The sequence below is a fragment of the Anopheles coluzzii genome, chromosome 2 (assembly GCF_943734685.1).
Source record: "Anopheles coluzzii chromosome 2, AcolN3, whole genome shotgun sequence".
NCBI classification, from domain to species: domain Eukaryota; kingdom Metazoa; phylum Arthropoda; class Insecta; order Diptera; family Culicidae; genus Anopheles; species Anopheles coluzzii.
In genome coordinates this window covers 96,513,829-96,541,527 of record NC_064670.1, presented here as the reverse complement: position 1 = coordinate 96,541,527, position 27,699 = coordinate 96,513,829, and the positions used below count along the sequence as shown (strand labels likewise).

The window sequence follows — 27,699 nt, the reverse complement described above, 5'->3', positions numbered from 1 at the left end:
AATTAATCAAATTAGAATAGAAAACACAATTCCAACCACATTTTCTCTAAAACGATAAGACGGCTAGAGTAAATTAAGCTTTGTGATTCGTACAAGTTACCACCTTTCATTCCCAAACCAATGCAAGTGTACCATCATATTAGTGCGTCACTGTTTCACATTTGCTCTTTTGCTCTTGGCACTCATTTTCCCCTCGAGAGCACAACGCTGTTAGTGTGCTCGAACCGACCGGACACTCACAAGGATGAAAGCGCACGTAGCGCGTGCGGTGGTCGGTACCAATGCCGAAAGCACACATGGGACAGTGTCAAACCGCCAGGCCACGCGCACGTCCACTAACCAAACGGACGCGTTGTTATCTACTACCGCTGCTCTGTGCTCGAGTACACACGCACTCTAAAGCACTCCCACCGAGGGGGGAGACTCCTATTCGGGTCCGATTTTTGCGAACCGGTGAGCATCGACGGCCGCCAGCGAGAGAGCGAGAGCACACGGTACGGCACTGCAGCCAACCGAACCCGTCGCAGTCGGGAAGCAATCGGAAGCGCTGGCACACAGCGCAACGGATCCACACTCGGTCAGTTTCATGCCATCCGTTCGCCGTACCGGACGCAAACCCGGACGCACCACCGACGCCACCACCATCAGCAACCATTGAGACGCCGGGGCTCGAGAAAGGGGGTAGGTTTCGTGTCAACCCTTCCGGTGGGTGCTGCTGCTGCTGCTGCAGCTAGCACCAGGGTGTGAGCACCGCAATTGCGTACAGTGTGTGTTTGTGTTTGTGATGCTGCTGGCCAATTTGCGCGATTCCGGAAGTGTGCAAGTGTAGGATAGCGGAGCAAGAGAGAGAGAGAGAGAGAGAGAGAGAGAGAGAGAACCGGGCGGTCGTACACGCGGTCGGGCTTTTCCGCGGCTGCGTGCCGCATCGACAGCGGCACTTTTCGGTGTGTACACACGGCACCGCGAGAGCACTCGACGGGGAAGCGGTGGTCGCTTTTGTCACAGTAGCATCAGCAGCGGCGGCGTCGTCACCGACGACTTCTCTAGCTATTCCCAAACCCGACAGAATAGGCAAGACGCGTCCCGCGGCGACGTTAGCGACTGCTGCTGCGTCTGTTTGTGCTGCGCGTTAGTGTTTTTGTTCTATTTTTGTAAGTGAATCGCTGCTTCCCGTGTCCCCTTGCGGTACGTACCACTGGTGGCGCAATTTCGGGACGGGTTTATTTGCGAGGCGAGCGGCAAACGGGTGGGTGAGCTCAATTTTCGGCACAAGTGAACCTAAAATATCTGCATGCTGAGTTATTACCGCATCGTGTTTTTTTTTTCTTCTCCCTTTTGTTTTGTTTGTGAAATCCTCCCCCCGATGCACGCGAATGTCACAAACAGTGCGGTACAGAGTGTGTGAAGGTGCTGGCGGCGAGTGATCAGAGTGTGCTGTGGCGTAACTTGGATTCCTTACCGTGCTCAGTTGTCTTGTGGATTATTTTATTGTTTTGTGCTTCCATCTTAAGGCAAAATGAACAACCAATTGTTTAATGATCTTTTCGAGTAGTGCGTTTGCTTTTAGTGGTGCAGTGTGTGCGAAATTCGGTGCAGAAAACGGTATACCGAGGTTTCTTCGGGCAGGACGCGGAATTTTGTAGACACGAAAACATTCCTCTCTGGGTGGCAGAAAGGGAACATGCGGGAGAAAGAATGCCCAAAATATGAGCGTTCTCGTGTGAGTACCGAATTTTGAGAGTGGCGATTCGTCTTCTTCCGTCGTCTTCGCCGCATCACGCCAACAAGCACAACGAAAAACATTAAAACTTTAAACACGAACGTAAAGAGAAAAGAAGCAAACAAACAAACTTACTGGTTGGTCGAAATTTTACAACTTCCATGCAAAAGAAAAAGAGCGTCTCCTCCTGACAGCAACGAATGTGGTTGTGTGTGCGTGGAAATGTCGGTGTTGCTCGTAGCAACAACAGCAACGCTGCCTCCTTTTGTTTGCCTGTATGGGGAATGGATGGCCGCCTAGCTGCTTGCCATCACCGGGACAACGGAACCTTCTTGCGCTAGGCCGCCCACCCCTTGCCCACTATCTACGACTGTGGGAAATTCTCGTCCCACTCGCTCAGACCGATAAGGGTGAGGGAAAGGCCGTGGGAAAGCGTAGATCGATACACAGTTCAACACCGTTTGGCGGTTGAATGGTGAAAGGTTTCAGGTTTGGATTGTGCAAACAACGCTTAGAACGAGGTTGGAAGGCTATAAAAAACGGGACGTTGTACCCGGTGGCCTCCAGGTGTCTAAAATTAGTAGACATCGCCTGGAAGCTTTAAATAGTAGTTGGGAGGAGGTTTAAAGCAGTAAGCGCTCTAAAAATCTTTGTCTCTGACTGTCTTTAAACATCAGTGAGGATAATGTTTAGCCAAAATTTTGCAAAAAATGCCAATATCCTAGGAAAATCATCCAGCATCAAAGACGTGAGGTTAGTTAGATCCTAACATCGAACAGGATCATTCATAACCTCATAACGTCTTCCCCATTTCATAACATATTTGGCTGTAGCTAGGCAAAAATGATCAATATGGAACGGAAATAGGATAATTATAATAATTTATCATTATTTTAAGTCAATATTTATATTGAATACGAAATATCAAGTGCTCATGTTAGAGTGTACCGCACTGTAAAGGCAGATTATAATTATGAAGAATGTGGAGAGGTGCAAGATTAAAACAAAATGAAGCATTCGAGTAATTTGTAAACAAGTAGGGGCTTAAGCTTTGCTATTTCCCGGGAAAGTTTAGTCCTTGGTAAGCCAACATGGTGAGAAGGAATGTTGTTCCAATTAATTACTCACCAATTATCGATGGAAGTATGGACATAATAAGACCATGTTTTTCGACTACATTCGAAAGATTGTATCGAATTCCATTAATACATGTTTGCTACAATAAGTATTCCCTTATACAGGTTGAAAGTAATGACCGTTGAAAATTAAATTTGGTCATTTTTGGATATCTAATTCATTCATTCAAATGATTTCAGCACAACCGCTCAGCCACAATAGTTTGCTTATGAATGACTTTTAACGTACGCTAAATGGGGCCGCCCAGTGGTCTATTGTCAAGACGAGCCGATTCATATTTAAACTGAACCTAGTTCGATTCCCATCTAGAGCTTGCCCAAGAAGAGAACCCCCATTATATACTATATACGATGATTAAGTTGGGACTAATTAATTCCAGTATCAGTATGTGCGGTGTGTGTGTATACACATGGGCAGGAAATTACGCGTGAGCAGGAAGAAACATAAAATAAAATCATATAATTCTTCAGTACTTCGTTTGGCGATTTTTTATGTTCCTTTAATTCGCGAAATGTTATTAACGCTGCAATTGAATTGCACTTTTAGCAAAAAAGCAAAAAATCCATATTGTAGAAAAAAAAGCATTTTCACCTTTGCAAAAAAGTGTTCATGTTGACGTGAGCTTCGCTTCACGTTCAATTAAACACAACTTTCAAACACGAAATCGAAAAAACGGGATTAAATTTAATCAATTCATGCACCCGGCGCGTGTTTATGCACCCCCTCTACCCCCCTTTATCAAAAGTAAGGAAGAGGGTGAACAAAACGTTTATGAGCTTTTTTACCACCTGCAAATGCATTTTCCCAGTGTACCGAAAACGGACCGTGCAACTGGGAAACAAAAAATACCCGCACACAGACACACACACACTCTATTAATTAAGGTTAAAGGGATAACGGTTGCTGCACTCATGCAAGCCCCTTTTGGGGCCTTTTTTGTTTGCTATGGTGGTATCAACCAAGTACGCGAAAAGTTGTTCAGCGTAGCCGAGGTGCCGTCACAAACCGAGTAGGGAGAATGGATTGGTTAATTTGCATAACACTCGTGTGCGCCTCCATGCACGAGATTGGCTTTATCATTTTATCCTTTTGGCGAGCAAAAAAAAAAACAAAAATGGAAATGACAGAGCGGGAAGAATGCAATGAGGTGGTGTAGAGCAAAACATAAACATCGTTGCTACGCTCAAGCTGATATGCGGGACCACCAGCCCGGTACCACCACACCCACTACCACGAGGACTTATCTGAAGCGTGTGGAAAACTTTTTAATTGAATTTCGAAGCTAATTAGGCTGCGCCACTTCCCCCCACGGTTCGCTTTCTCTTCCCAAAACATTACCGTCTCTTTGTTTGTGTCACGACGACCACCACCATCATCCTCTTCACGATGCGCGCAAGAAGGATGATAACATCATTAACTGAGTGATTGTCATTGAAGCGAACGAGGCGTCTTTGGGCGAGCGAAACGGCCAAGATAAGAGTACCCCCGGTGGGACACCAACCTTGCTAGTAGAGAATGCACTTTCTACCCCTTTCCCTTCCACATGTTTAATGCTCAAAAATAGAGCGATATCGTGACACACACACGTAGATCGTTGTTTGGTGTGGTGTTGCGCGATGGAGTCATGCTGAAAGGTGCCTTCTGATAAACTAACCAATTGAAGCGCAAAATTACATTCCAGCAGATTATGCACCACACACCATACACAACCGGACTTGCACTTGCTGTTACCGGAGGTGACGCCATCGGGCGTACCAGGCGTACTACCAATTAAGTAGACAGCCACTGCCTAGCTTGAAACTGCCTTATCAGCTGTAATGGGCTTTACACTATTGATGAAACGTTGCTAGATGTTAGCAGAACGGATGTTACAGCTTAATCAACTGTTGATAAAAGTGGAGACACTGCTAGTAGAATATGACGACATGTTGTCTTGGTGGTGTACATAAAAAGGGGTAAATTTTGATTAACTTTTGCAATCAGTCAGACAAATCAAAGTATGAGTTGTAACCTTACAAAAAGTTGTAGAACAAAGCGAAATTTTTATTTGCCTACCAAAACAGTTTGGGAACCAGTTAAGACATTTGAGAATTATTCAAAAATATTATGAAGGCTTTTGTGCCCTCAATTCTCAAATTTCAACTTCAAACAAATTACGGCCATTAGTTATTCATATTTATTCATGTAGACCCGTAATCAACAATATAAGACACTTTACCATTCTTAAGGCCACCATAGCTACTTCAATTTGTCTCTTTGCAGTCGACATTTTGGCTCTACATGCTGCAACGTTTGCTGCCCACTGCGGCAGACGATGAGCTTATCAAAGACCGATCACACCCGACTACATGATGGTCTAATTGAGTCAATGATAAGATCTGGCACTGACTGATACTGAGCCAATGATAAAATCTAGTCATACACGTCGATGTGGTAGTGAATCTTTCCCGGCAGTCATTGTCCAAAAACCACCAGTTTTACACAATTACACGCAAAAACGACCAGCGAAGTCTTAAAGGTTGTTAAACGGTAGCCTTTTGAGCAGAGTTCTTAAGCTGTTGATAATGCTTCAGACTTTTTTGACAGTGTTTCTACAGATCATCTGATACAGTTGATACATCTATTTTTAACCATTTAAAGTCTAGTGGTTTCATTCCAAAAGAACACACATTTAAAATATGGTTAAAAAGTGTTGCAGATACAATAACACTTATAACGGCAGTCGTTTAGTAACGATATTATAATAAATAGAGCAAATCGCGATGATGAAGAGCGCCTTCCATAGAGTCTTCGATAGAGCGATAGTGAAGAGCGCCAACAACGAGCAACTGAAACAGTTACTGATGCACAAAAAAAACAACAACCCCTCTATAACCGTTGCTGATGACCTTCACATTGGCAGCATAAGTATCTCTCCTCGACCTCGTCGTCAGTTTTCAATTTCTCCGTACCCGAACCTCACGGAGGTTCTACCCCATGCTAGCTCCAACGTTCTCAAACGCACTAACCTCCGGACCGGTAGCACAATCAAAGGCGGAAAACGGGAAACGCAAACGATTCACTTTGCCCGCCGTTCCATCCCATCGAGCCCAAGGGGGAGAAGAATCGAGAGGGTTTGAGAATCAAATCTACGACCACGGTCACGTTTCGTAATGCGTCTTGCCTAGCGCCCCAGCTCACAACGCTTCCTACGCTCCCAACCCGCTTGGCCCTACAGTTTAATCAATCTGATGTATCTAAAAACCCCCCGCCTCATACCACATGCACTGCACAGGGCCTGGAACGGTCGGTGTTCTCTATTAGTAACTCACCCCTGTCTCTACCAACCCACACCGTCTGCTTTCTACTGCCGTGTCTGTTTGCCTCACCGAAAGCTTTATCAGTGCGTGATCAAATCGCATGAATCTTAGAACGCGTCTTGCGGCGAAAAGCCGGACGCGCGAAACATCATTCAGGGAGGGAGGGTTGGCAATGGCACCGGCCACTGCACGTATCTCTCCGTTCAATTAAACTCGTCGGTTGGTGTGTGTGTGTGTGTGTGTGTGTGTGCGTTGTGCTGTTATTGTAGTGCGGCGGGCGCTCCAACAATGGCAACAGTTGCGACGAGCGCGTGTCGGGTGGTATCTGTTTGGGGCGATCGTTTGGAAGTAACGCGATATCAGCAGACATTGGACCATAGACAGTACACCAGCGATACAAAAATGTTTGTACAATTTGTGTGTTATGATATTGTGGTTTTTTTGTTTTGTTTGATATCACAAAAGATGACACTGATTACCCCGGTTCCCAGAGAAAGATACAAATGATTTTAAAATAGCTCTTCTAGTTAGCGCAACACTGCCACGGTAACAATTCCCTCACATTAGCAGTCATTTTAACTGGCCAACGATACGTGGCGTGATCATCAAACCGCCAATATTGACCTTCAACCGCGTGCTGAACTACTAATGCGTTTGTCCATTGAGAGATCATGCACCGAAATTACTTTCGGAAGTTAGGCAACGTCCGGTCTGGACGATTTGAAACAACAACTGCAACAAAAAACATAAATCAACCAGTCTGCATACCTGCCCTGACCTCTTTCGCAGCAGCTTGCAGACGAGGGCAAATTTCTACTCGTTTTGGGGTGGAAGTTTGGGTACGAAAATCGCTTTATTTATTTTGCCTAACCCATACCGCCATCGCAGCAAACGAGCGAACCGTACGTGCGTGCGTGCGTTCGTGCGTATGTGTACGTGCGTTTACTTAACCCTGTACACTGCGTAAAAGCGCAACACGGCGGTAGAATGTGTACCAATTTTCATCCACTGCTCATTTTCTGCTCGTCTTGTAGCACTGGGGAGTTATTAGTTTTGTTTAATCAACAAAGAACGCAAATATACACGCAAAGGTGCAAAACATTTAACACATGCGCAGCAAAACAAATAAACGCCTTCTACATCGCACCGTGCACTAAATGGACCTGCAATGAATGTAAATACTGCGCTGATCAAATTGTGCGTTATGCACACAGAGGGAGAGGGATAAACTGTTCATCTCTATCCGAGCGATTATGTCGAGTTGTGCCACCCTAAAAACGGTGAAGAAATGAATTATTGCAAAACAATAAGGCGACGGAACTATTGTGCTCGTTACCCCCTTTTAATTAACACTGTCACTTCGCACAGGTATGTGATTTTCTCTTTGGTAATCATTCTGATGTCATTGTTTGCAACTATTTCATTAAAACCTAATGGCGTTGGTGATGTTCTTCATTCTCTTTTGTGTAACTCTTGTCTTATGATTCGTTTGTGTAATTTTACCAAAGCATAATTTACTGCAAGTAAGAGAAGAGCATGAGAGCTATCTGTAGATGTACACTTACATGCAACATCCATAAATTACGGATCATTTGTGACACAAAATACATGATGCTTTCGAGATTTTGGATGCACATTTAGTTCATCATAAGTAATAATAGTGATGCGTAAAGATGGCAAAAAATCGGAATCGACTCCGATCCGACTTCGATAAATTCGAAATCGACTCCGGAAGTTAGGTCTGCGCTGCAATATCGGAATCGTCCGAAATCGCCCGGAGTCGCCCGGAGTGGAAGTCGCCCGGAGTCGCCCGGAGTTGCCCGGAGTCGCCCGGAGTCGCCCGGAGTCACTCAGAGTCGTCCGGAGTCGCCCAGAGTCGCCCGGGGTCGTCTGGAGTCGCCCGGAGTCGTTCTGAGTAATAACTGTTAAGAACTCTCGAAAAACAAAAAGAAATGGTCTTGCTGTTTTAGGAGGCTTCAAAGGAAGTATTACAATATATAAACCTTGAAATCTGGAATTGATCAACGTAGTTCAGCGTTACACTAAATGAACGAATTGTTATTTATTTATTTTTGTTTATTTATTTAGATTAAAGGAAATCTAATAAGCCGGTCTCGTAGTACAGTCGTCAACTCGTACGACTTAACAACATGCCCGTCATGGGTGCAATCCCCAAATAGACCGCGCCGCCATACGTAGGACTGACTATTGCTATTAGCATTAACAATTATCATAGTAATGGGACGAGAGGTTTCTGGAGGAAAAATGCCAATATTACTTACTACAAACTGTAAATTATGGTATGCTGTGGGTGTCAGGGTCCCAAATTATGTTTGTCTGTGTTCCGTAATGTATGGATGAACCCAAATGAAGCGCGCTGGTTAGTAGTGCCGAGTGCGCTAATGCCAGCCACTCTCTTCAAAGTAATATTTCGGAGGTTGCGTTATTGGTGATTTAAGTATACTGAAACATATGGAAATTCAGAAAACGAAACCAATTTATGAAATGTGAACTGACTGCGTTAAGGTACTAAAACCTACAGCGGATCAACCAAAATCGTACAGGCGGTCCCCGAGATACAAGGTTAATGCGAACCAAAAACTGCCAGAAAATACCGCGTATCTGGAATTCCCGCGCAAGTCGAATCTCCATCCAAAATATCACTAATCTTCGTCTAATATTGCAAGTACGGGGTGGCTTTAGCCACCAATTTAATTATTTTATATGATTCTACTGCATGTAACATTTTTGAAATGTTTTGAAATATTTTACACTCGATCAATACGGAAAATATTTGGCATTTCACAATGGATGAGTCAAATCAGTACAATTTGCTCAAAGAACTGTCAAATTTGGAAAACCGCGTATCTCCGAATCCGCGTATAAGAGGTACCGTGTATCTTGAGGACCGCCTGTACAAAGTTAAATTCAGCAATTTAACATTGAACGTATACTTTGATTTTAAAGAGCTAGAAGGTAATCAACTTACAGATAAACATTAAGCTTACAGCATACATATTTTAATATTTGAGAAGTTGTTTCTTAGACACAGTCGAAAGACCTCTTTGAAACTCTTTGAAACTCCTTTGCACAACATTGTCTGTTAGCCTTTATGCTGGTCAAAAAGATCTCCAAACATCTTCAGCAGCTTATTTTGAAAATCAATCAGACTGTTATCAAACATAAATTAAGTAGATTTAGCACAGAAATTAAGATAAGTGGACAACTTTCCACTATGAAACCGACTCCTATCCTATCCTACTTCTAACAAACTAGGAGAAACAAAAAAAAATCATAAATAATGACTCTTTCGTAGGATGTTTTGCCTGTAAATAGAGAAACACAAGCAGCACATTGTCTTGGTGAACGCCTTATCTTAAGTGGTCCATCGGCTCTCGGGTGAGGCCGATTACTGTCCTGAGAGTCGTTCGCCTGTCGGATTAGTCGGAACACTTAAGCAGCTCAACCCGGTACTACTTCGTGCCTTCCGCCCACAAGTGGACACTCTCACACATCAAGACAAACACACCAATTACGCTATGTTATTCTGTTCCGCCCGTAACCCGCCATCGTGAGCTCTACCTCTCCTTCAATCTCCTTGCGGTTTCCCCCATTCCTACGAAGAGTGGCTTCATTAGTCGCATAAAGGGGGTGAAAAAAAAACACACACACACAAATAATGCGCACAATTGCAGCTCATCACATTATCTTTGCGTTGAAGTGTGACGCTCTTGCCAAACCGGAACACAAAAGCAGCGCAAGAAATGTAAATGAGGAACATCATCAAGATACTGTAGCTTTACCCTGTGCGCTCATTTCCTGCCACCGCACTGCACTGTGCCATCGTCAATGTGAAGAAAACTCCGCTCATTATCATTTGCACTCAAAGGACGCTCTTCTCCTTTTCAGATTTTAACATCACCACCTCCACCACCACCGGCGTTTGACAGAGGAGGATCGTGCATCTGCAACAAAAAGGGATCACCGCTAATCACAGCGCAATCAATCAACGTCGGACGGACAATCCACTTCAAGTTTGCAGACACACACACACAGTACGGTCGCCACACCAATTATGCGCCAGCGGGACCAGTCCGACGATATCAGCGCCATGTGCCGAGCGTCCTGAAGCGTTGGAGACTACTTCCCCGGTCTGCTGCGGTTCTTTAGCCACAGTTCCTGCCCATCCCGTCCTTCTTCCCAGTATTCGACTCTTTCTCTATCCTTCTCTCTCTGTGTACGTCTAATCGGATCGAAGGACGATCGATGGACGAAAGCGTGGCGCGACTACATGAAAGGACACACCAGGACCAAATGGCGCATCATTAAGCGCCTCTTTCTATTCTTTACCACCCTCTCAGTTATTCCACTCACCGTACTCTACCTAATCACCTCCGATCAGCTCTACCGTTTTCGCCAGTACACGGTAAGTTTCCCGGGGGAGCGCGTGGGTTCTTATGCGTACTTAAGTAACTCACCGGTAGCGACAAACCAGGCCAAAGGTCTATTTATTGCTCGAGTGTATATAGATGTCAAATTTATTTTTCGGTCGCTTTGGAAATTTAGTGTGTTGAAGGGGGTTGCTCTCAGTCGATTTGGCAAGAATAATACCCTACAACCCAAGCGTATCACAAGGCAGGACAACTTCTTCGGCTGTTTCTATTAGTCTATCACAATTGCAATCTTATCTAACTTATCGTGTCGTAGTACCAAACGAATATACTTCACTTGTGTCAGATATTTACAATATCTTGCACTTAATAAATATTAAAAGTTGTAAATTAATGCGATACTTCTGAAGATCGATATATCTAACCTCAATATATCTGAAGATCAAAAGGAAAAATTATGTTACATATTATGTTTTATTGAAGAAAATGAAGCAAATGGTTGAAGAAGCATTAGCATATCTTATGGTTTGATCTGTAATATGCTCCATTGGATGAGCTACGTTAAGTTAGACATCATCGAATTTTTAAAGTTTACTTTCATTAATTCTCTAAATGGACCTTTAGCAGAATTGAAAAATAGAGAACATAGTTAGCGAATAATGAAATCCTCTCTTTTGGTGTATTGTTAAGCTCGAAATTTGAATTTGTATTATGAACGATATCATCAAGCAAACAATAATTCACATCCACTTTCACTCAAGCACCAAACGGACCTTCATCTACTGCAGTAGTTTTGCGCAGTAAATCGGCTCGAAGATAAGCTGTGTATTGTTACGTCTCTTGTAATCGAATGTAATTACCCCACAGCTCGCTTTTCTGTGCTATTATTACCTTCTATAAATATGCTCCAGATAACACGATAGCTATTCTTAACCGCTATCGAGAAAGAGAGATATTGCTACCATTTGTGGTACCAATCCCTCCCCCAAAAGGCCCAACTACGTCAAACCGATACAGCAAACAGGGACTTTATATGTCGTGAACGGGGAACTACCGACCAATGCTTTGTGTGGTTGGTAATTATGGATGCGAACTAATGATCCCCTTGTGGAGCAAGAATGCGGACATCAACCCGGTCCAAAAATGGGTTCAATCTAAAATTAAATCCTTTCCGTTGACAAATGAAACCCAACCAAATGAGATTGGAATGATTGTCCTTTCAGTGTACTTCCAGCAAAAACAAAAACACGACCTAAACCAACCACACAGTACACTATTCCCAATCAAATCGAAACAGACGAAACTCTCAGCCAAATAAAAGCCCAATTTCGTATGTATTTATCCCTTCCTTTTGGAAATGATAGGCTTACACTTTACACGGGAACCACATGAATCGTTCATGAGGAGCTGGTCAATATGCTTCCCTATCGCTTCACGCCTCTGAGCAGGGAGAAAAAGGGTAACAACACCACCCGCCTAAAGGGTATCTCTGTGGACGTGTTTTTGTTTGCTCAACCATTGACCCAGTAATTGATGGATCCTGTTACATCCTACACCCGCTACCGTTGAGTTTGTCATTCCCTTTTCTACAGAACAGATCGTTGACAGACGGGTGTTCCGTTCCAATGTTCGGTCACTTAACTTACTCTGCAAAGCAACAAAAGTAAATGGGGAGAAGATGCACAACGACAAAATAAAACCCACACACACACAGACAGAGTTTGTAACAATTCCCTGTCCCGTACTTTGTGACCGGGGAGGTAGTGTGTGTGTGTGTCCTTAAAAACAAAAGTCACCATCAGAGTAGCAGTACAAATGGGATATCTTGGTGATAGCGAAGGAGTGCAAGACAGAAAAAAGGGATACCGATACTCCAAGGGATCACCTCACATCAAGTGGCCCGTAGCGCTTTGTAGGGATCTTCCTTCCCTTGTCCATTCTCGTGCCCATCATGCAATGGATATGGTTGACCGAAGGAAAATGGAACACACAATAACGAAAACGTCCAATATTTCTTTCAATTTAATACGCTACACGGCGCTACACCGGGCTGAGTGACACTTCACCGAATCGCCGCAATCACTCGTTGTTTCCCGGCCGATGGTCTGAGCTTCTAGACCTCGGGATCGGGTTTCAATTGCCCGCGTGCTCCACTCAAGGGCCAATATTAAGGGCAACAAAATTCAGACGACCGTGGCGAAACAACCTTTTTTCCAGTTGCTTGATTTTAGCGCTGCTTCGGAGTGCTCCAGCAACAAAAGAGCGGGTGGTTTTTACTACCCTCTGCAAGTGGTGGTTGAGAAATCTTCTAGCGACGCACAAAACGGGTAAAGTGATGTACAATGATTCGGTCGCTTTATTTGTTGCTTTGTCGTGTGTGCGCCGGTGTGTGTGTTTCTTTTAACCTTCTAAGCAGCTTATTTCGGAAAGCGGAAAAACAGGAAGCCGACGTTTGTTAAGGTATGAAATGGATCCGTCGAAACGACACCCATAAAGCGGCGGTGCTCTGCTTCATCTTTAATTCGTTGAACAATCGTTTACTGTCGATAATCGATATTGCTACAAATCAAACCACTTCCGCACAAACAACCTTTACGGCTAATGCTGTCCCCATCCAGTTATGGAGCAATTCAAATCAGGCTCTGGGGGTTGCTAGTGCAAATGCTCCAGCAAAAGTTTTCCATATTTTAGGGAAGAGTTTTCAATAGAAACCATACCGCACTCAAACACTCCAAAAACAACACGAATCGATTGACATTTAATGGTAATTAGTGGAACGAACCTGTTACCGTTTGGTGATAAATGATGGTTAAATGGATGGCGTTTTTTTGTGTTGACATTGAACCCCTTTGGAGTTTCTGTCAGCAATTAAGCAGCAATTAAGCAATTAAGAGAAGAGCAGAACATTCATAAAACATGTATAACGCTGTCATCAATCAAGCAAGCCAAACAAATAAGACTCAATAGGCACTACGTGATTAAAGAGCTAGAGCATTGGAGGTAGTCTGAATGTGTATAGCCGAATAATGAATACGTTTGATCGAGATTAATTCTTGCTCTTCTTTGATGGCTAAAAAAGACACAGACAGACAGACAGACAGGTTTCAACCATATAACTTGCTTGCATTAAGTAGTTCCTAGACCGTTTGCCAGGGTAAAATTGTACGACGCTATGAGCTCTTTTGGAATCCCGGCCAAACTGATAAGGCTAGTTAGAATGACTATGACCAACGTCACATGCCAGGTGAGGGTGGATGGAAAACTCTCAGGACCTTTTGCTACCACCAAAAGTCTGCGCCAGAGGGACGGACTTGCTTGTATCCTATTCAACCTGGCGCTAGAGAGGGCCATCCGTGACTCGAGGGTGGAGACTACGGGAACCATCTTCTATAAGTCAACCCAGATCCTGGCATACGCTGATGATATAGACATCATTGGTATGCGGCTCTCCTATGTAGCAGAAGCCTACCAAGGGATCGAGCAGGCGGCAGAGAACCTTGGATTGCAGATAAACGAGGCAAAGACCAAACTGATGGTGGCAACATCGGCGGGCCTACCAATAAATAATCAGCCAACCGGATATTCTACATGTTGAAAAATCAGTTCACCTCAAAGAACCTGTCGCGACGGACGAAGCTGGGACTATATAGTACCTATATAGTACCAGTAATCACATACGCCTCTGAGACATGGACACTGTCCAAATCTGACGAAACCCTCTTAGCCGCGTTCGAGAGGAAGATGCTCAGAACGATACTTGGCCCCGTATGTGTGGAAGGACAATGGAGGAGCCGCTATAATGACGAGCTATACGAGATGTACGGCGACCTCACTGTCGTACAGCGTATTAAGCGCGCCAGGCTCCGGTGGGCTGGCCATGTTGTACGCATGGAAACGGACGACCCAGCCCGTAAAGTCTTTTTAGGCCGTCCACAAGGACAGAGGAGGCGTGGTAGGCCCAAATTGAGGTGGCAAGATGGCGTGGAGGCGTCTGCCATTAAGGCCGGGATAACGGACTGGCAGACGAAGGCGCGAGACCGTGAGCGGTTTCGGACACTCCTGAGGCAAGCCAAGACCGCAAAGCGGATTTAACGCCGGATAAGTAAGTAAGTAAGACCGTTTGCCAATGAACTGTCCCCACAGGTCAGACGTCAAATGTATGGTTTAGCGACACACTTGTACAGAGTTCTAATCTCGAAATCACAAGCACAAACTTGAAGTTATGGTATAAGATCAACTAAAGCGCAAAGACATGGAGAGTATTGTGGATCTGTATTAGTGTCTAATTTGACTGTGTGCAACTGTATTGCATCAATTCATTATCAAATCAGGATTTTTCTAAAAATTAATGGTCAATGGACATTGGTTTTGTTTAATCGAGTTAAACATTTACGAAATCCCAAACAAGTTTGTTGGAACAATTAACCATTGCTATGTAAAAAAATATTCGAAATACCAAACAAATGGCTGCAATTGGTAGGTGAGAAGCATATCAGTATCCATTATTTGGAGAAAGAGGCGAATGACGCTAATTGGTTCAAAGTCTCTATAAATAAATAAAAACTCTTTGGACATTTCACTGCTCAAGGAAATATATCAACCAGTTGCTCGCGCTTGGAAATTTAAAAACAGTATACACATTTGAAGAGACAAAACATAAGAATATTAACTAGATTGACATCAGAAATGATGTTCCACTGGTAAATGTTCGATGACATCAATAATAAGACCCGTAAATATCACAGCCAAAGTCATCAGATGTAGCTTAAGTACCAATTCCTTGAGCTGCTTGAGCCATAAAATACTGCTGCGACTGTCATATCACATCGAACCGTTTCGAGGCCCTTTCCACCAGCCAAACGAGAATCATTATTGACTCAAAAGTCTCATCAGCCATCAAAATTACGCTTTCTATGCAAACAAACCAAGCGTAGAAGCAATCAGTCTTTTTTTGTTTAATATTCACCGATCAATATACAAAAAAGCACACACGAACGAAGCACGAACAGCCAACGGTGCTGCGCTCTCATAATAATTCGTACTCCAGCTTTTCGCACAAACTCCATACAAAACGAAAGCAGCACACGGCTGCAACAAGCGGAGAAAAACTGGAACAGCGTACTGGTTTTCCCCCAGCCCCTTTTCCCACATCCGGATGCGAGAAAAGGCCATGTTTGCAAGGTAAAAGGAATAAAACCTGCTACCATCAACATACATCTCCAACGCGCGTGGCAAGAGCCATGTGTAGTACTCCCAAAACATCCCATTCTGAAGTCACCCTCCAGGAATGTAAGGGTGAGCTTTCCTTTTTTTTTGTTTTGCCCCCTTCTCAATCTCAATCCCGCTCCATATTTACTGCCAGTAAAGAGTGGTGTGTGTGGTAGATAGATGAATGCTCTGTATGATCATCAAACCCAAATGAATCGTTTTGTTGTAGAGTGACTGTACTGCACAGCCCTATACTCGCCTTCCGGGAAGAAGTCACATTCTGACGCATCACAACCACTACCACCATCGCGTTGTTTGAATTTCCCATACCCCGCAGTGGAAAAGGCCCATCCATTTGCCGTTCGAGTGTTTTGCCAACCGGGGTTCGGGTGAAAACTTTCCAATTCTACAGCAAACATACTCCCCGACGTGTGCAGTGTGTGTAACATTTTCATTCCATTCCATCATGTATGTCTATGAGTGTTTGTGTTTGTGTGTGCCTTAAGGCCTCCCTCTCTCTCTCTCCCACCTTTCCCCCGCAATTGCAGAGTGCTCTGTAAAGCTCCGGATCCTTTCGTCGAGTTTGTTTGTGTCAAACAAAACGGCGCACCGTAACGCCCCCGGAAGCATCAAAATTCTCCCTTCCCCGCTGCATTCCCATCCCGCCTGGCGCGCAGAATAGCATCCATGGAATCCATTAACAGACAACTAGCACCGTTCGAAGCTACCAAAGACTGCCTTCTCGCTCGCTCTCTTTCTTTCTCTTTGAATATCGTTTTCCTTCACTGGAATGGGACGACGGATCACTGGTTGAACACAACTCTCGGTGGTCTCTTTCTTTGCACACTCCACAGACACACACACACACACACCAGCTGGCCCGGGTCTCACAAAACACGCGCTAAAGCCATCCAACATTTAGCCGATCTTGTAGTTTCGTTTCCCATTTCCGCCCGGGGCACCGCTGTTGGGCTGTTTTCACAATGCAAATTTGCTGATTCTAACGATCAAATGTTTGTGCCCGGGCCCCTGGTACAGATGATGCTACCACGTGCACCGTGTGGCAGGTGTGCCGCATGGCCGATAAATGAAACCACCGACAAGCGTGTAGTGTCTTTCCCCGCTTCCCCACTGTTGTTCTCAAGCATCTTTGCCGCGTGTGCGGCGAACAGAGCGAAACATGACACTCTGAAGCTAAAACGAGATATCGGAATTTTGAACCATTTTAAGTCACAACGGGGCGGTCTTTTCAACTTCCGACAGGCACGAGCGGGGAAAACGCAACGGTCACACGTGTAATCCAATAAGCGAAGTTGCATAACTGTCTGCCATTCCCAGCACCTGGACCTTGGCGGAAGACGACGAACCCCGCACACTTGGAGGATTTTGGAGCATTCGCTTTTGAAACTTTAGTGAAAAGAAAGCAAACCTTCCCAATACGACACGAACGGTTGCTGCTTCAAAAGAATTCGTGTTTTGGCTTGTGATAATTTTGGACAGAAAAATAAAAACTATAAAAAGGGACACAAAGGACAATTTAGATAAACTGTGTTGTCGTCCTTGTAGTGGTAGAAAGAACACCACTTTGTGTGTTTGTGTGTCTATGTGAGGAGTAAAAGGGGTTCCACCACCATCTTCCGCCTCCCCTCTGTTCAAATACCCTTGCTTTGTTCCGGTTTTAATCTTCTCTCCCATTGCTTGAAGTACCACCCATTACGCGGAGAGTACGTGACGAAACGATGCCACATTTACCACATTCTTAATTACGCCATAAAGGACCGTGGCGCTTGCCCCTTGTTGGTCGCAGTAAAAAAAAAAAAAGAAAAAGATGCTTCAGACCCCACCACCACCGTCATCATCTTGAGCATTTTAACTGGTGCAAAACTTGTGCGAAAGGAAAAATAAGGACAAGATTTCACATTCCGAGCCGCTTCCCCGCTTCCTGGTTGTATAAGAACAACACCTCACACAGTACACGAGGTCAAACGATCTGCAACGGCAGAACGGCTTTTGCGCCATCTCTTGTGCTCTTCCCGATGTTCATTTTTGCTTGAATAAACAGCACAACAGAGGGAGAGAGTGTCCTGGCGGAGGGAGGATAAAACTAAACTATTGCTCAGATAAAACACGCTGAGGTGCGGAGCCTGGCGAACGGAAACGGGCCAAAAGTTCCGGTACGACGTTTTACCTTTTGTGCGCAAGAATGCTCAAAACATGACAGCTGGAATAGGAACAGTTCAGCTGGGCGATGCGTTTGGGAAATAATGGGAAAGTGCGCCCCGTTGCACAACCAATTCGGTGGCACTGAAAGCCCGAGCTGCAATGCATCGGGCAGGTTTGGGTGGATAACTTTCGGAAGTAGTGATTAGAGAGGATGTCTTGTAGGGTCTATTCAAGCTTTTATGTACGAAACTACGCCTAGAACTATATTCATGGCATGAAATATAACCAAAAACTGCCGTTAAATTGTACTTTTAACGAAACTCAAATTTATTCAACGTCCAAGCCAATTCGAGCTGCTTTTCAAGTTGAGTTTAAACCTGTTCATATGGAAAAAGTTCTTTACAGAAAGCTCCCCACCCAACTGAAAATGTTTGGAATTTGTCGAACTCCATCCTTCCCCTCTGCTCCTCCCCCTTCGGTGAAAACATCATCATCATGAGAATTATTTATACACGTTTAACTCCCAAACAACTTTGCCTCTTCCGAGCCCGGCCGGAACGGAAATTAAATTTAACGCTTATCTTGCAGTCTACATCCTCACCATCCGCCACCACATAACTTGTTCGGATGGGGAAGGTAGAGGTGAATTTGTACGTACGTTTGGTCCATTCCTTCCGCTTTTCACAGATTTTCCAGTGGACTTTTAATATGGTAGAACGTTTTCGTTTAAAAACATGTTTAAAAAATGGGCTGGAATAGTCGAATTACAGGGGTTTTCGAGTCGGTTTCAAATGTGAATAAGTTTCCTGAATCTTTCGTTGAGATTCATTCATATGAATCTTCCGTGATGAGTGATTCGAATTTCAAATCGAATTATCAAAAATTAATGAATCTCTAGAGGCTTATGAATCTCTAAGGATTAATGAATCACTAAATATGCATGAATCTTCAAGGATTCATGAGTCTCGAAAGATAAATGAACCTCCAAAGATTCATGACTCTAAAAGAAAAGAAATACATTAAAACACATATAAATCCAAGGATTCATGAATCTTTAGCGATCCCACCTCACAACATGCCCGTCATAGGTTCAAGCCTCGCATGGACCGTCTCCATATAGCAAAACAAACTATCCGGCAGCGTAGTACTTGCAAAGAAGTACCTGTATAGGCCTGTATACCTCTAAAGCCTGTATAGGATGGTATGAGCACGTAGCTTGTTACGCCAAGGAGAATAATGATGAGAAGCTTAAGCTCTATAAATCTTTGGAGATTTATGAATCTCCCTTGAGATTCATGATTCCCTAGAGATTCATGAATCTTTCGAGATTCATGAGTCTTTCGAGATTCATGAGTCTTTCCAGATTCATAAATATTTATCTTTGCAACCAATATTCAGTTTATTTGAACCATTTCATAGATTCATTCAAATTCATGAATTTCAATCACCCAACAGGTTTGTTTATCAAAAACTGTTTATCAAAAACTTTTGTATTGATATCCCAGTTAAATTTCAAATCTTCCACATGATTCTCAACACACCACAACTAACTGTCAAACTTAATCGAGCTAATGGCGTGTTGATAATCATGTGCATGATCTCAAATATTATTATCATGCAAATATAACATTTGACAGTTGTTGGAAAAACGTCTCGAAAGCAGTAAAAGTAACTGATGCTGTTGTCATTGGAAAGTTACTTGTAAAACTCTGTAAAACTTTTACAATATTCTCGTGAGTTCTAGCACATGATTGTACATGAACACGCCGCAAAGGCACTGTCAAACTGAGTTGAACCTAAGGTTTGTTGAAAATCATGTGGAAGAACTAAACAATTATTACAATACAAATTGCTTATATGACTGCTGTTGAAAAACATCTCCCGAGTGGTAAATAATGCTGATCACATTAGAAATTGAACTCAAAAATCCATGTGTTGTACTTTGTGGTAACAATATTACAATCACGAACATTCTTTTTGAACGATTTAAGCGAATTACATTCTTGCAAATGGAGGATATTTCGACATCAAATTGTTAGACTTTTGTAAGAAAAATTCACTTTAGAACTCCTTTTCTCAACCTGAATGGAGTCAAAAATGGAACGAGTTTTATTATAATAATTACCAAATTATTCAAAACCAAATTGCGGCAGAAGATATATAAAAAGAAACACCTTTAAAGGTCACCTCTGCCTATAAGATGACCTCCAAACTGTACCTGTCCTTTGCTAACACTTGCCATTCGTATGACCTCCCGCCCTTATTTCCACTGCAACCCCTCTAAACAGATAAACTTTAATTTATCCATTCACAACCTATCCCAGCCCACCCTCCTTCGACAAACAGTCGAACCTTCGGCCTGTCACAGCAACACAAATTTTATGTAGCGCTAGTGCCAAAATTTTTGGTGCACAGAACTGCCCGACCACACACACACACACACGGTAAACAAATCGATAGTGTTCCGGTCAGTGAGCTTGGCCGATCAATTTTGAAATTCCCACAGCACAGTAGGGGAGGAGGAGGTGGAAGTGGAGGTGGATTGCAGATAATCTTCAAACCCATCCCACCCGTCCCATGAGACAGCTGGCAGCATGCCAAGCATGGAATGACCAAAATATGCTTACGGTGCCCCTATGCTTGTACTACCCCTTTACCCCCCTTCACACACACACCTATGTGGGGGGGGGGGGAGTGTGGGGTGGTAAGTTTTTGCACGAACAAATTCGGTAGCTCGTGCACAAACAATATATCTTCCCCGTAGTTCCGGGAGTGCCGGGAGTGTCGGTCATTCGCTGTCGAAACACACGCTCAATTGGAGCTCTGTCGATGGATGGTCTTCGTTTTTCGAGCGAAGGGCACCTGAAAGCGATTGGTAACACACACCAAACAAAACAAAAACCAACCGACAGAAGCAATATCAGAAGAGGATGTTTTAAATCATTCCGTCCCCTCCGATCGCCCACACCACACCACGTGACCCTTGCTAACGCTAGGTAGCAACCCTCGCTGCCAAACCCACTATTTGCACTGACGGATGGCATACACACACTGCTCTCTGCATGCACGTTGCAATATGGTGCATTATCTCTTGCGCAATGTAGGTCAACGGGTACGCTGATTATTGGTTCGCCCTTTTTCATTATACATCATTCGAACAAACTCCGGTAGGTTTTTTGTTGTGGTTGTTGTGCTTGTTACGACGAATATGACAAGGATTTGCGGGAAACGTGCCAGGCGCCTCCATCGCCGGTGCTCGCACAAGGTAAGCACGAGTCATACCGAACGGCATGAAATGTGTATGCGCCGGCATTGTGTTTTTCATTATTATAACTATCGAGCTGGAAAATTAAGTTCCTTCCATCTCTGCTTCCGTAGCAAACAACGTGTCAACAGCGAGCCTGTATGTGTGTGTCTTGTAGGAGCAGTGGTTTTACGCTTCCGAAACCAAACGTGACGTCATCCAGAGCTTGCTGGTGACCGCTTACGACGACTAATGGTAACGAACTGTGTGTGTCGCATAATTACCCTTCCGCGCTATTCATCTGCAGCCTGCCAATAACCGCAGTGGACGGTGGTGATACAACCGGACGGAACAATCTTTTACACACCTTTGCTACCGACGTCTGCTGTGTGTTAGTGTGTTAGTGATGGGAGAAATCAAGTTTTTCGGCTAGGCTCGAAGTTTTCTGAAATCGATCCCGGATAGTAGGTCCGGAATCAGTTTCCGCAATCGATGCCGGAATTGGCTCCGGAATCTGCTCCGGAATCGTAATCAGCTCCGGATTCGGATTCGGAATCGCCTCCGGATTCGGAATCGAAATTGGCTCCGGAATCGGAATCGAAATGGACACCCGAATTGGTTCCGGAAACGGCTACGGATTCGAAATCGGCTGCGAAATCGAAATCTGCTCTAGAATCAGCTCCTGAATCGTAATCAGCTCCAGATTCGGATTCGAATTCGGCTCCGGAATCGGAATCGAAATTGGTTCCGGAATCGGAATCGAAATTGGCTCCGGAATCGGAATCAAAATCTGCGTCGGAATTGGTTCCGAAAACAGCTACGGATTCGGAATCGGCTCCGAAATCGAAATCGGCTCTGGAATCGGCTCCGGAATCGGAATCAAAATTGGCTCCGGAATTGTGTCCGGAAACGGCTCCGAATTGGGAATCGGATCCGGATTCGAAATCAGCTCCGAATTCGGATTCAGCTTTGAATTCGAAATCGGCTCCGGATTCGGAATCGGCTTCGCAATCGGCTCGTCAATCGACTCCGGAATCGGCTCCGGAATCGAATTTTTAATCGGAATCGATTCCAGCATAGGTATCGGCTCCGGAATTGATTCCGAACACGGAATCGGAATCGGGTAGGTCCGATTCCGAGCTCCCACCACTAGTGTGTGAGTCTTTGTGTGCCATTTTATCATAATCAAGGCATAACAAATTGCGACAACACGCGACTGTCCCACGTGCGGGTAGTTTTGTGCGATACAAAGAGAGCGCAAAACAGTGAGCATCCGCATCCATGGGTCACCTTGGTCCGCACTGGATTGGATGATTTTCGCTCGGGTTAGCATTAAAATGCCATTACCATGGATTTAAGTGTAGCCTGGTAGCGCAGTCGCATTGTGTCCGCAAACATGATTTGTGTTCATTACCGATAGTACACAGCTACAGAAAAAAAAACTATTTTTAAGCCATCTTTCTCGTTATTTCTCTTGGACGGTCCACAAACCGGATAGAAAGAACAATCTAATTAAACCTATAAACTCGTGTTGTTATCCCGCGTGCTTCACAAATCTTTTTTAATTATCCTGATATGTGTATCTTCTCCTTTTTCCTCCTTCCCACACCACCTACCACAGTACGGAGCAATCGCTGGCAATGGATCGACACGCCAGCAGCTGCTCCCGTTCCGTGTGCCGCTCCATCCGCCCGACGGTATCGTGCACCATCTACGGCTTGCGCAGCACCGGCTACGGCCGCAGCAGCACGCACAGCACGAACGGCAGGCCGGGCCGGATCACTACTCGGCGCGGGCCGCGCTTAAGAACAACGCTACGCTCAACAGCCAGTACCGGCTGGACATGGAGTACATGAAGCGCCGGATGGAGCACAGGGTCGAGCGGTTGCAGAAAAAGTGCGCCGAGCACCGGCTGAACGAGCCCAGTAAGTACCAGCAGCCCAGGAAACAATTAAAAAAAAACCTTCGTTTTCGTGATTTAACGGTTATTTTGCTTTGATTCACTTCCAATCCTCACAGAGCACAACTATAAACCGAAGGCGTGGGAATATCTGATCCAGCCCGAGTACCATCTCGTCTGGTGCAACGTGTTCAAGGCGGCCTCCACCTCCTGGATGTACAACTTCAACCTGATGGCGGGCTACACGCCCCAGTTTCTGCGCAAAACGAAGGACGTCCCGTTGCAGCTGGCCCGCCAAAAGTACCCCCGGCCGTCGGTGGAAAAGGTAAGCTGGCAGCTAGCATTGTCGTATGTTTTTTGCATTAAAATTGCAATACAATTACGGGGGGCAAAGCGGCCACTTAATTTCAGTATCTATCCCTTCGATGATATTGAGGTGCTTTAAACGGAGTCGCACAAAATCAATACTCCCTTCTTGTGTCCGGATAATAGCGGATTATGATGACCGCATGACAAACAAAACGTAAAATATGCAAACAAGCAACCTGATCAGCCTTTCAGCCTTCCCCTCTCGTACTTTCAATCGATTGGGATTGATTTCATTATTAGCTGCACTCCCCTCCCTCCCTTGCCTTTCTTCCGACGATAATCAAATGGCAAAACTTCGGTTCCGGTTGTTAGCGTTTGCTGTATGCCGTGCCTATCATATCGAGTTTTATCGCACCCTCGCTCACTCTACACCCCCCATCTCTGTCCTGTTTGCTTTTCCAACAGCTAAAGCAAGCCATCAACGAATCGATATCGTTCATTATCGTGCGGCATCCGTTCGAGCGGCTGGTGAGTGCGTACAAGGACAAGATACAGTACGCACTGCCGAACTCGCACCACCACAAGCTGGGCAACCGGATCATACAGAAGTACCGGAAAACGGTCAACGGGAAGGTAAGCGGCCGCACCTGCAAGCGGAAAAGAAACGATCCCCTTTAAATAATTCGTTTTTTTCTCTCTCCCTCTCTCTCTTTCCTTGCGCAAATTGCCTTACCCCCGGGCACAGCCGACGACACTGCTCAAACATCCGACCTTTTCCGAGTTTGTCAATTACCTGCTGGACGAGATCAAGCATCCGCACTACGAGATCGACATGCACTGGGTGCCGGTGACGCACTTCTGCACGCCCTGCTTCTTCCATTACGATGTGATAGCGAAGTTCGAGACGCTCGAGGAGGACCAGAACTATCTGGTCGCGATCGGCCACCTGGACAGTGTGATTAAGCCGCAGTGGAAGAACGCCGGCAAGGGGGCGCACACGAACGACGTGCTCGCCCGGTTCTTCTCGGAGCTGGACAACGCCCAGATCCGGGGACTGTACGACTACTATCGGTTCGATTTCGAACTGTTCGGCTACAGTGCCAAGGGCTACTTTAAGGACTTAATTACGAACTAGTTTAGGTGAGCAAATTCTGGCCCAATTCTGTATCTTGTTGACCCCTTTTGTCGTTCCGTTGTAGTGAAACCAAATTGGAAAAATTGATTAATTGATGATAGAACGCTCTGAGAGGGGGGAGGGGGGGGGGATAAATCCCTCCAGCTCGCAACGATCGCTTTCTACCTTTTCTCCCCCTATTCTAGACGTGCCGAGCAGCAAAATTAGGGCAATTTAAATAGTGAGATATCATGGATTATGTCAAATTACTAGCGCGATAGCAAACTTCTACACACTAATTCCATGTGAAGGGTGGGGACACAGATCAGGGTAAAGAATGGAAGGGACGACGAGCGCGGGAACGTTTGGACGGCCTAGTGAAACAAAAAAGCAGAACAGAAAAGACACACCGAAAGGAGAGAGCGAGACACAAACACAGAGAGAAAGACACTAATTAAAAGACAACAATTGCGCGGAACAGCTTAGGATTAGAGTAGCGGGCATTAATATTATACATTCAGCAAGGAAAGGAAAGCATAATAATAACAAAGGAAAACGGAAACGGTCCTCCCAGCGCCAGCCGGAGAGTGCCGGAGAAAGGGGCCGCAGAATATTTTCTACATATTTGAGAGCAAAGCAAAACCAAGAAAACAAGAAAAGGATAATCAAAACCCAACTAGCTAAACCCCATTACTAGCTATTTACTATAGGAGATACGTCCATTAGCGATTAAGGCGAGGAAAAAATGGGTGAGGGGGAGGAACACATACATATGATTGCATGTTTCGGTGTAGATTATTTCTCGAACCAGTTTTACGCGCAATTACGGTTTTTTGTTCGATACGATTTCGGCATATTGATTACAAAGGAAGCATGAATTTCAAAATTAAGCTTAACGTAAAATTATTGAAAAATTAATAATAATAGCAGAACGCTCCCAACCCCGATCCATTTAGAGGCAAAACGATCCTGCTTTTGCGGCAAACCACACGAGAGGCTTACCAAACGAGGTACCAAAACCGTGATTGATACAGTAGTTTTTAAGGCGTAGATAGCGTGTTTTCTTCATCGTGCAGATTAGGTTGTGTGTGTGTGTGTGAGGAAGATTCGATCCTACTTTTCGTTTTGTTTCGTTTTGTGTGTTGTGCAGCAAATGTTAAGCCCCATGGGAAGCAGAAACTTTGGCTTCCAATGTGCGTATTTGGAACAGGCTAGTCAAGGATAGAAATAGAAGGAACTCCCTCTCCCAGGGATGTGCGTTAGCGACATTGTTTTTAATGGTTATTGTCTGGTTTGCTTCAAGCACTTTAGCAGCTGTAGAGCGTTAGCGGAAGTTTCTTTCCACAAATACAGACACACACATACACACATACACAAATGTATTCCAACGTAAGTTTCAACACCAAAGATATCAATTCCAAAACCGACCCAGTTGGTGGAGAGATTGTACAAAGAAACGAAACGGGATGTGTATCATGATATCAGACCGGGTGAGCAGAAGAGAGGGGAAAAAGAAGGATACACCACACAAATCAGATTCGGTCGGTTTATCGGTATTAGAGATAGATTGCTAATCACTTAGTGCAAGAAAGCAAACCCCCCGCAATCACACGCTTTCCAAATTGTAGTGGGAAGGTAGAATAGAAAAAATCAGTTTTCCAAAATTTCGTAGCAAAAAAAAAACCACTGAGACCAAAATTTGTGCTCGAAAAGATTTCACCGTTATTTGGATGTGTAAGTTCAAATTCGGCCCATTGAAAATAAAATATCGGAATCAGAATTCGGGAGCTTGTGCCGGGGGAGCAAACGACAGAACGTAGTGTAGTTTTGATTCCGTTTTTTTCCAAATCCGTTCCTTGTCCCCTTGAAAAAAAGGACGAACAGAGGAAGATTTAAGCTCTAAACACTTATGCAATAGCAGTACGAAAACGAAAATGGCAATAAATAAAATTCTAGTAAACTTCACACCACACTATGTGCAACTTACTTCTTCCGTACTTACCTTCTGTATGTACAGTTGTACACCGGCACACCGATCAGCAACCGGTCGTTGTGAATCTTCTGCCACACCTCACCATACCGCACGAGGGGGACCTTTTCCTCCGCAATGGACGATCGCAGCAGGGGCGGTACCGTCTTCATCCGCTCGTTCATCCCGTGAAACACTTCGCAGACGGTGAGCTGGGCCGTGGCAAGCTGTGCCTTCCGTTCGGTCGTTTGGTCGCGCAACATTTTCAGCACCTCATCGAAGCAGGTAAAATTATCCTCCAGCGACGGGCCCCGGGCACCAACACGACCAACAAAACCGCTCGGTGTGTCTTGGAAATCCGTCACAATCGGACCGTCCCTGTCTTCCAGCTCGATCCGAACCGCGCCGCTCCCGGGACGGTGAACGTTTTCGACGAAGCAAAGTTGCCGAAAGTCTTCATACCGCGAGTGTACCACCAGCTGCCCGTTGCCATCGCAACCGTCGGTGGTGGTGCGTCGTTCGACCACAACCAGCGTACGATCGAGCTGGACGAGAATAAACAGCTTCCGCCTCGTTCCATCGTTTGCCCGGAAGAGGGTAACGTTGACGGTGCTGGGAGGTGATTCGTGGCAGTCAAACACCGGACATGTTTCCATCTCGTACGGCGTGTCGTTGAAAAGCCGGGAGTTGTTTACGATCGGATGATGATGCTGTCGTCCCTGCTCGATCCGGCTGACGGTCAGCGGAACCTGACACAGAATCGCTCTCTGCCGCACCTCGAACAAGCGCTGATCCGACGTTACCACGTACACAACCGCACAGCGACGGGTAAGCGACACTTTCTCTGCAAATATGGCATCATTTTGCAACCGTTTCGGAATGTCCTGTTCGTACTTTTCGCCCGGATTCATATCGGTGTCGATGAAGCTAGCGAGAGACTGCGGAAAGAGCGCGCGCGTTAAAATCAAAACAAATGCTTTTGGAAGCGTTGTGCGTTTATAGGGCTGGATCAGTTTCTGCGCAGAACGTCGCTTGTTGCGAGTTGTCGATTCACAGCCGTTATTTTGAATTTGGTTTTTGCAGGATCTAACTGAACTGTTCACAGAAATTTGTGCGTGTTCAAGCAGTTAACTTTCTCAACAACATTCTAAAATAAAAGAACCTTCTAGAGTTGTTTTCGTTCTGTTTTCGTTAAACATAAACATTCGTTTTCATAGATTTGGTGTACTTACCTGCAAGCTGCGT

At 44.9% G+C, this 27,699-nt stretch overlaps 2 protein-coding genes across 5 annotated transcripts in view; one reads left to right on the top strand and one right to left on the bottom strand.

Annotated features, from left to right (window-relative positions):
• Positions 1-27,404, bottom strand: part of LOC120950935 (uncharacterized) — a 31,157-nt gene extending 3,753 nt beyond the window's left edge. Inside the window, exon 1 of the mRNA XM_040369356.2 lies at positions 26,488-27,404. Within this exon, the coding sequence (XP_040225290.2) occupies positions 26,488-27,365 (878 nt within the window). The 5' untranslated portion in view covers positions 27,366-27,404. The remainder of the gene's footprint in view (positions 1-26,487) is intronic.
• On the top strand, positions 323-26,450 carry LOC120950936 (carbohydrate sulfotransferase 11). Of its 4 annotated transcripts, none has more exons than XM_040369357.2 (6): positions 323-681; positions 10,066-10,582; positions 22,784-23,087; positions 23,182-23,387; positions 23,837-24,004; positions 24,117-26,450. In XM_040369357.2, exons 2-6 carry the CDS (start codon positions 10,448-10,450, stop codon positions 24,504-24,506), a joined length of 1,203 nt encoding a protein of 400 aa, XP_040225291.1. In that variant the 5' UTR covers positions 323-681; positions 10,066-10,447; the 3' UTR covers positions 24,507-26,450. The 4 variants fall into 4 exon arrangements, with proteins under 4 accessions (XP_040225291.1, XP_040225294.1, XP_040225293.1 ...); XM_040369360.2 differs by lacking the exon at positions 323-681 and adding an exon at positions 716-1,185; XM_040369359.2 differs by lacking the exon at positions 323-681 and adding an exon at positions 1,211-1,246.
• Positions 27,405-27,699: the final 295 nt, after the last annotated feature.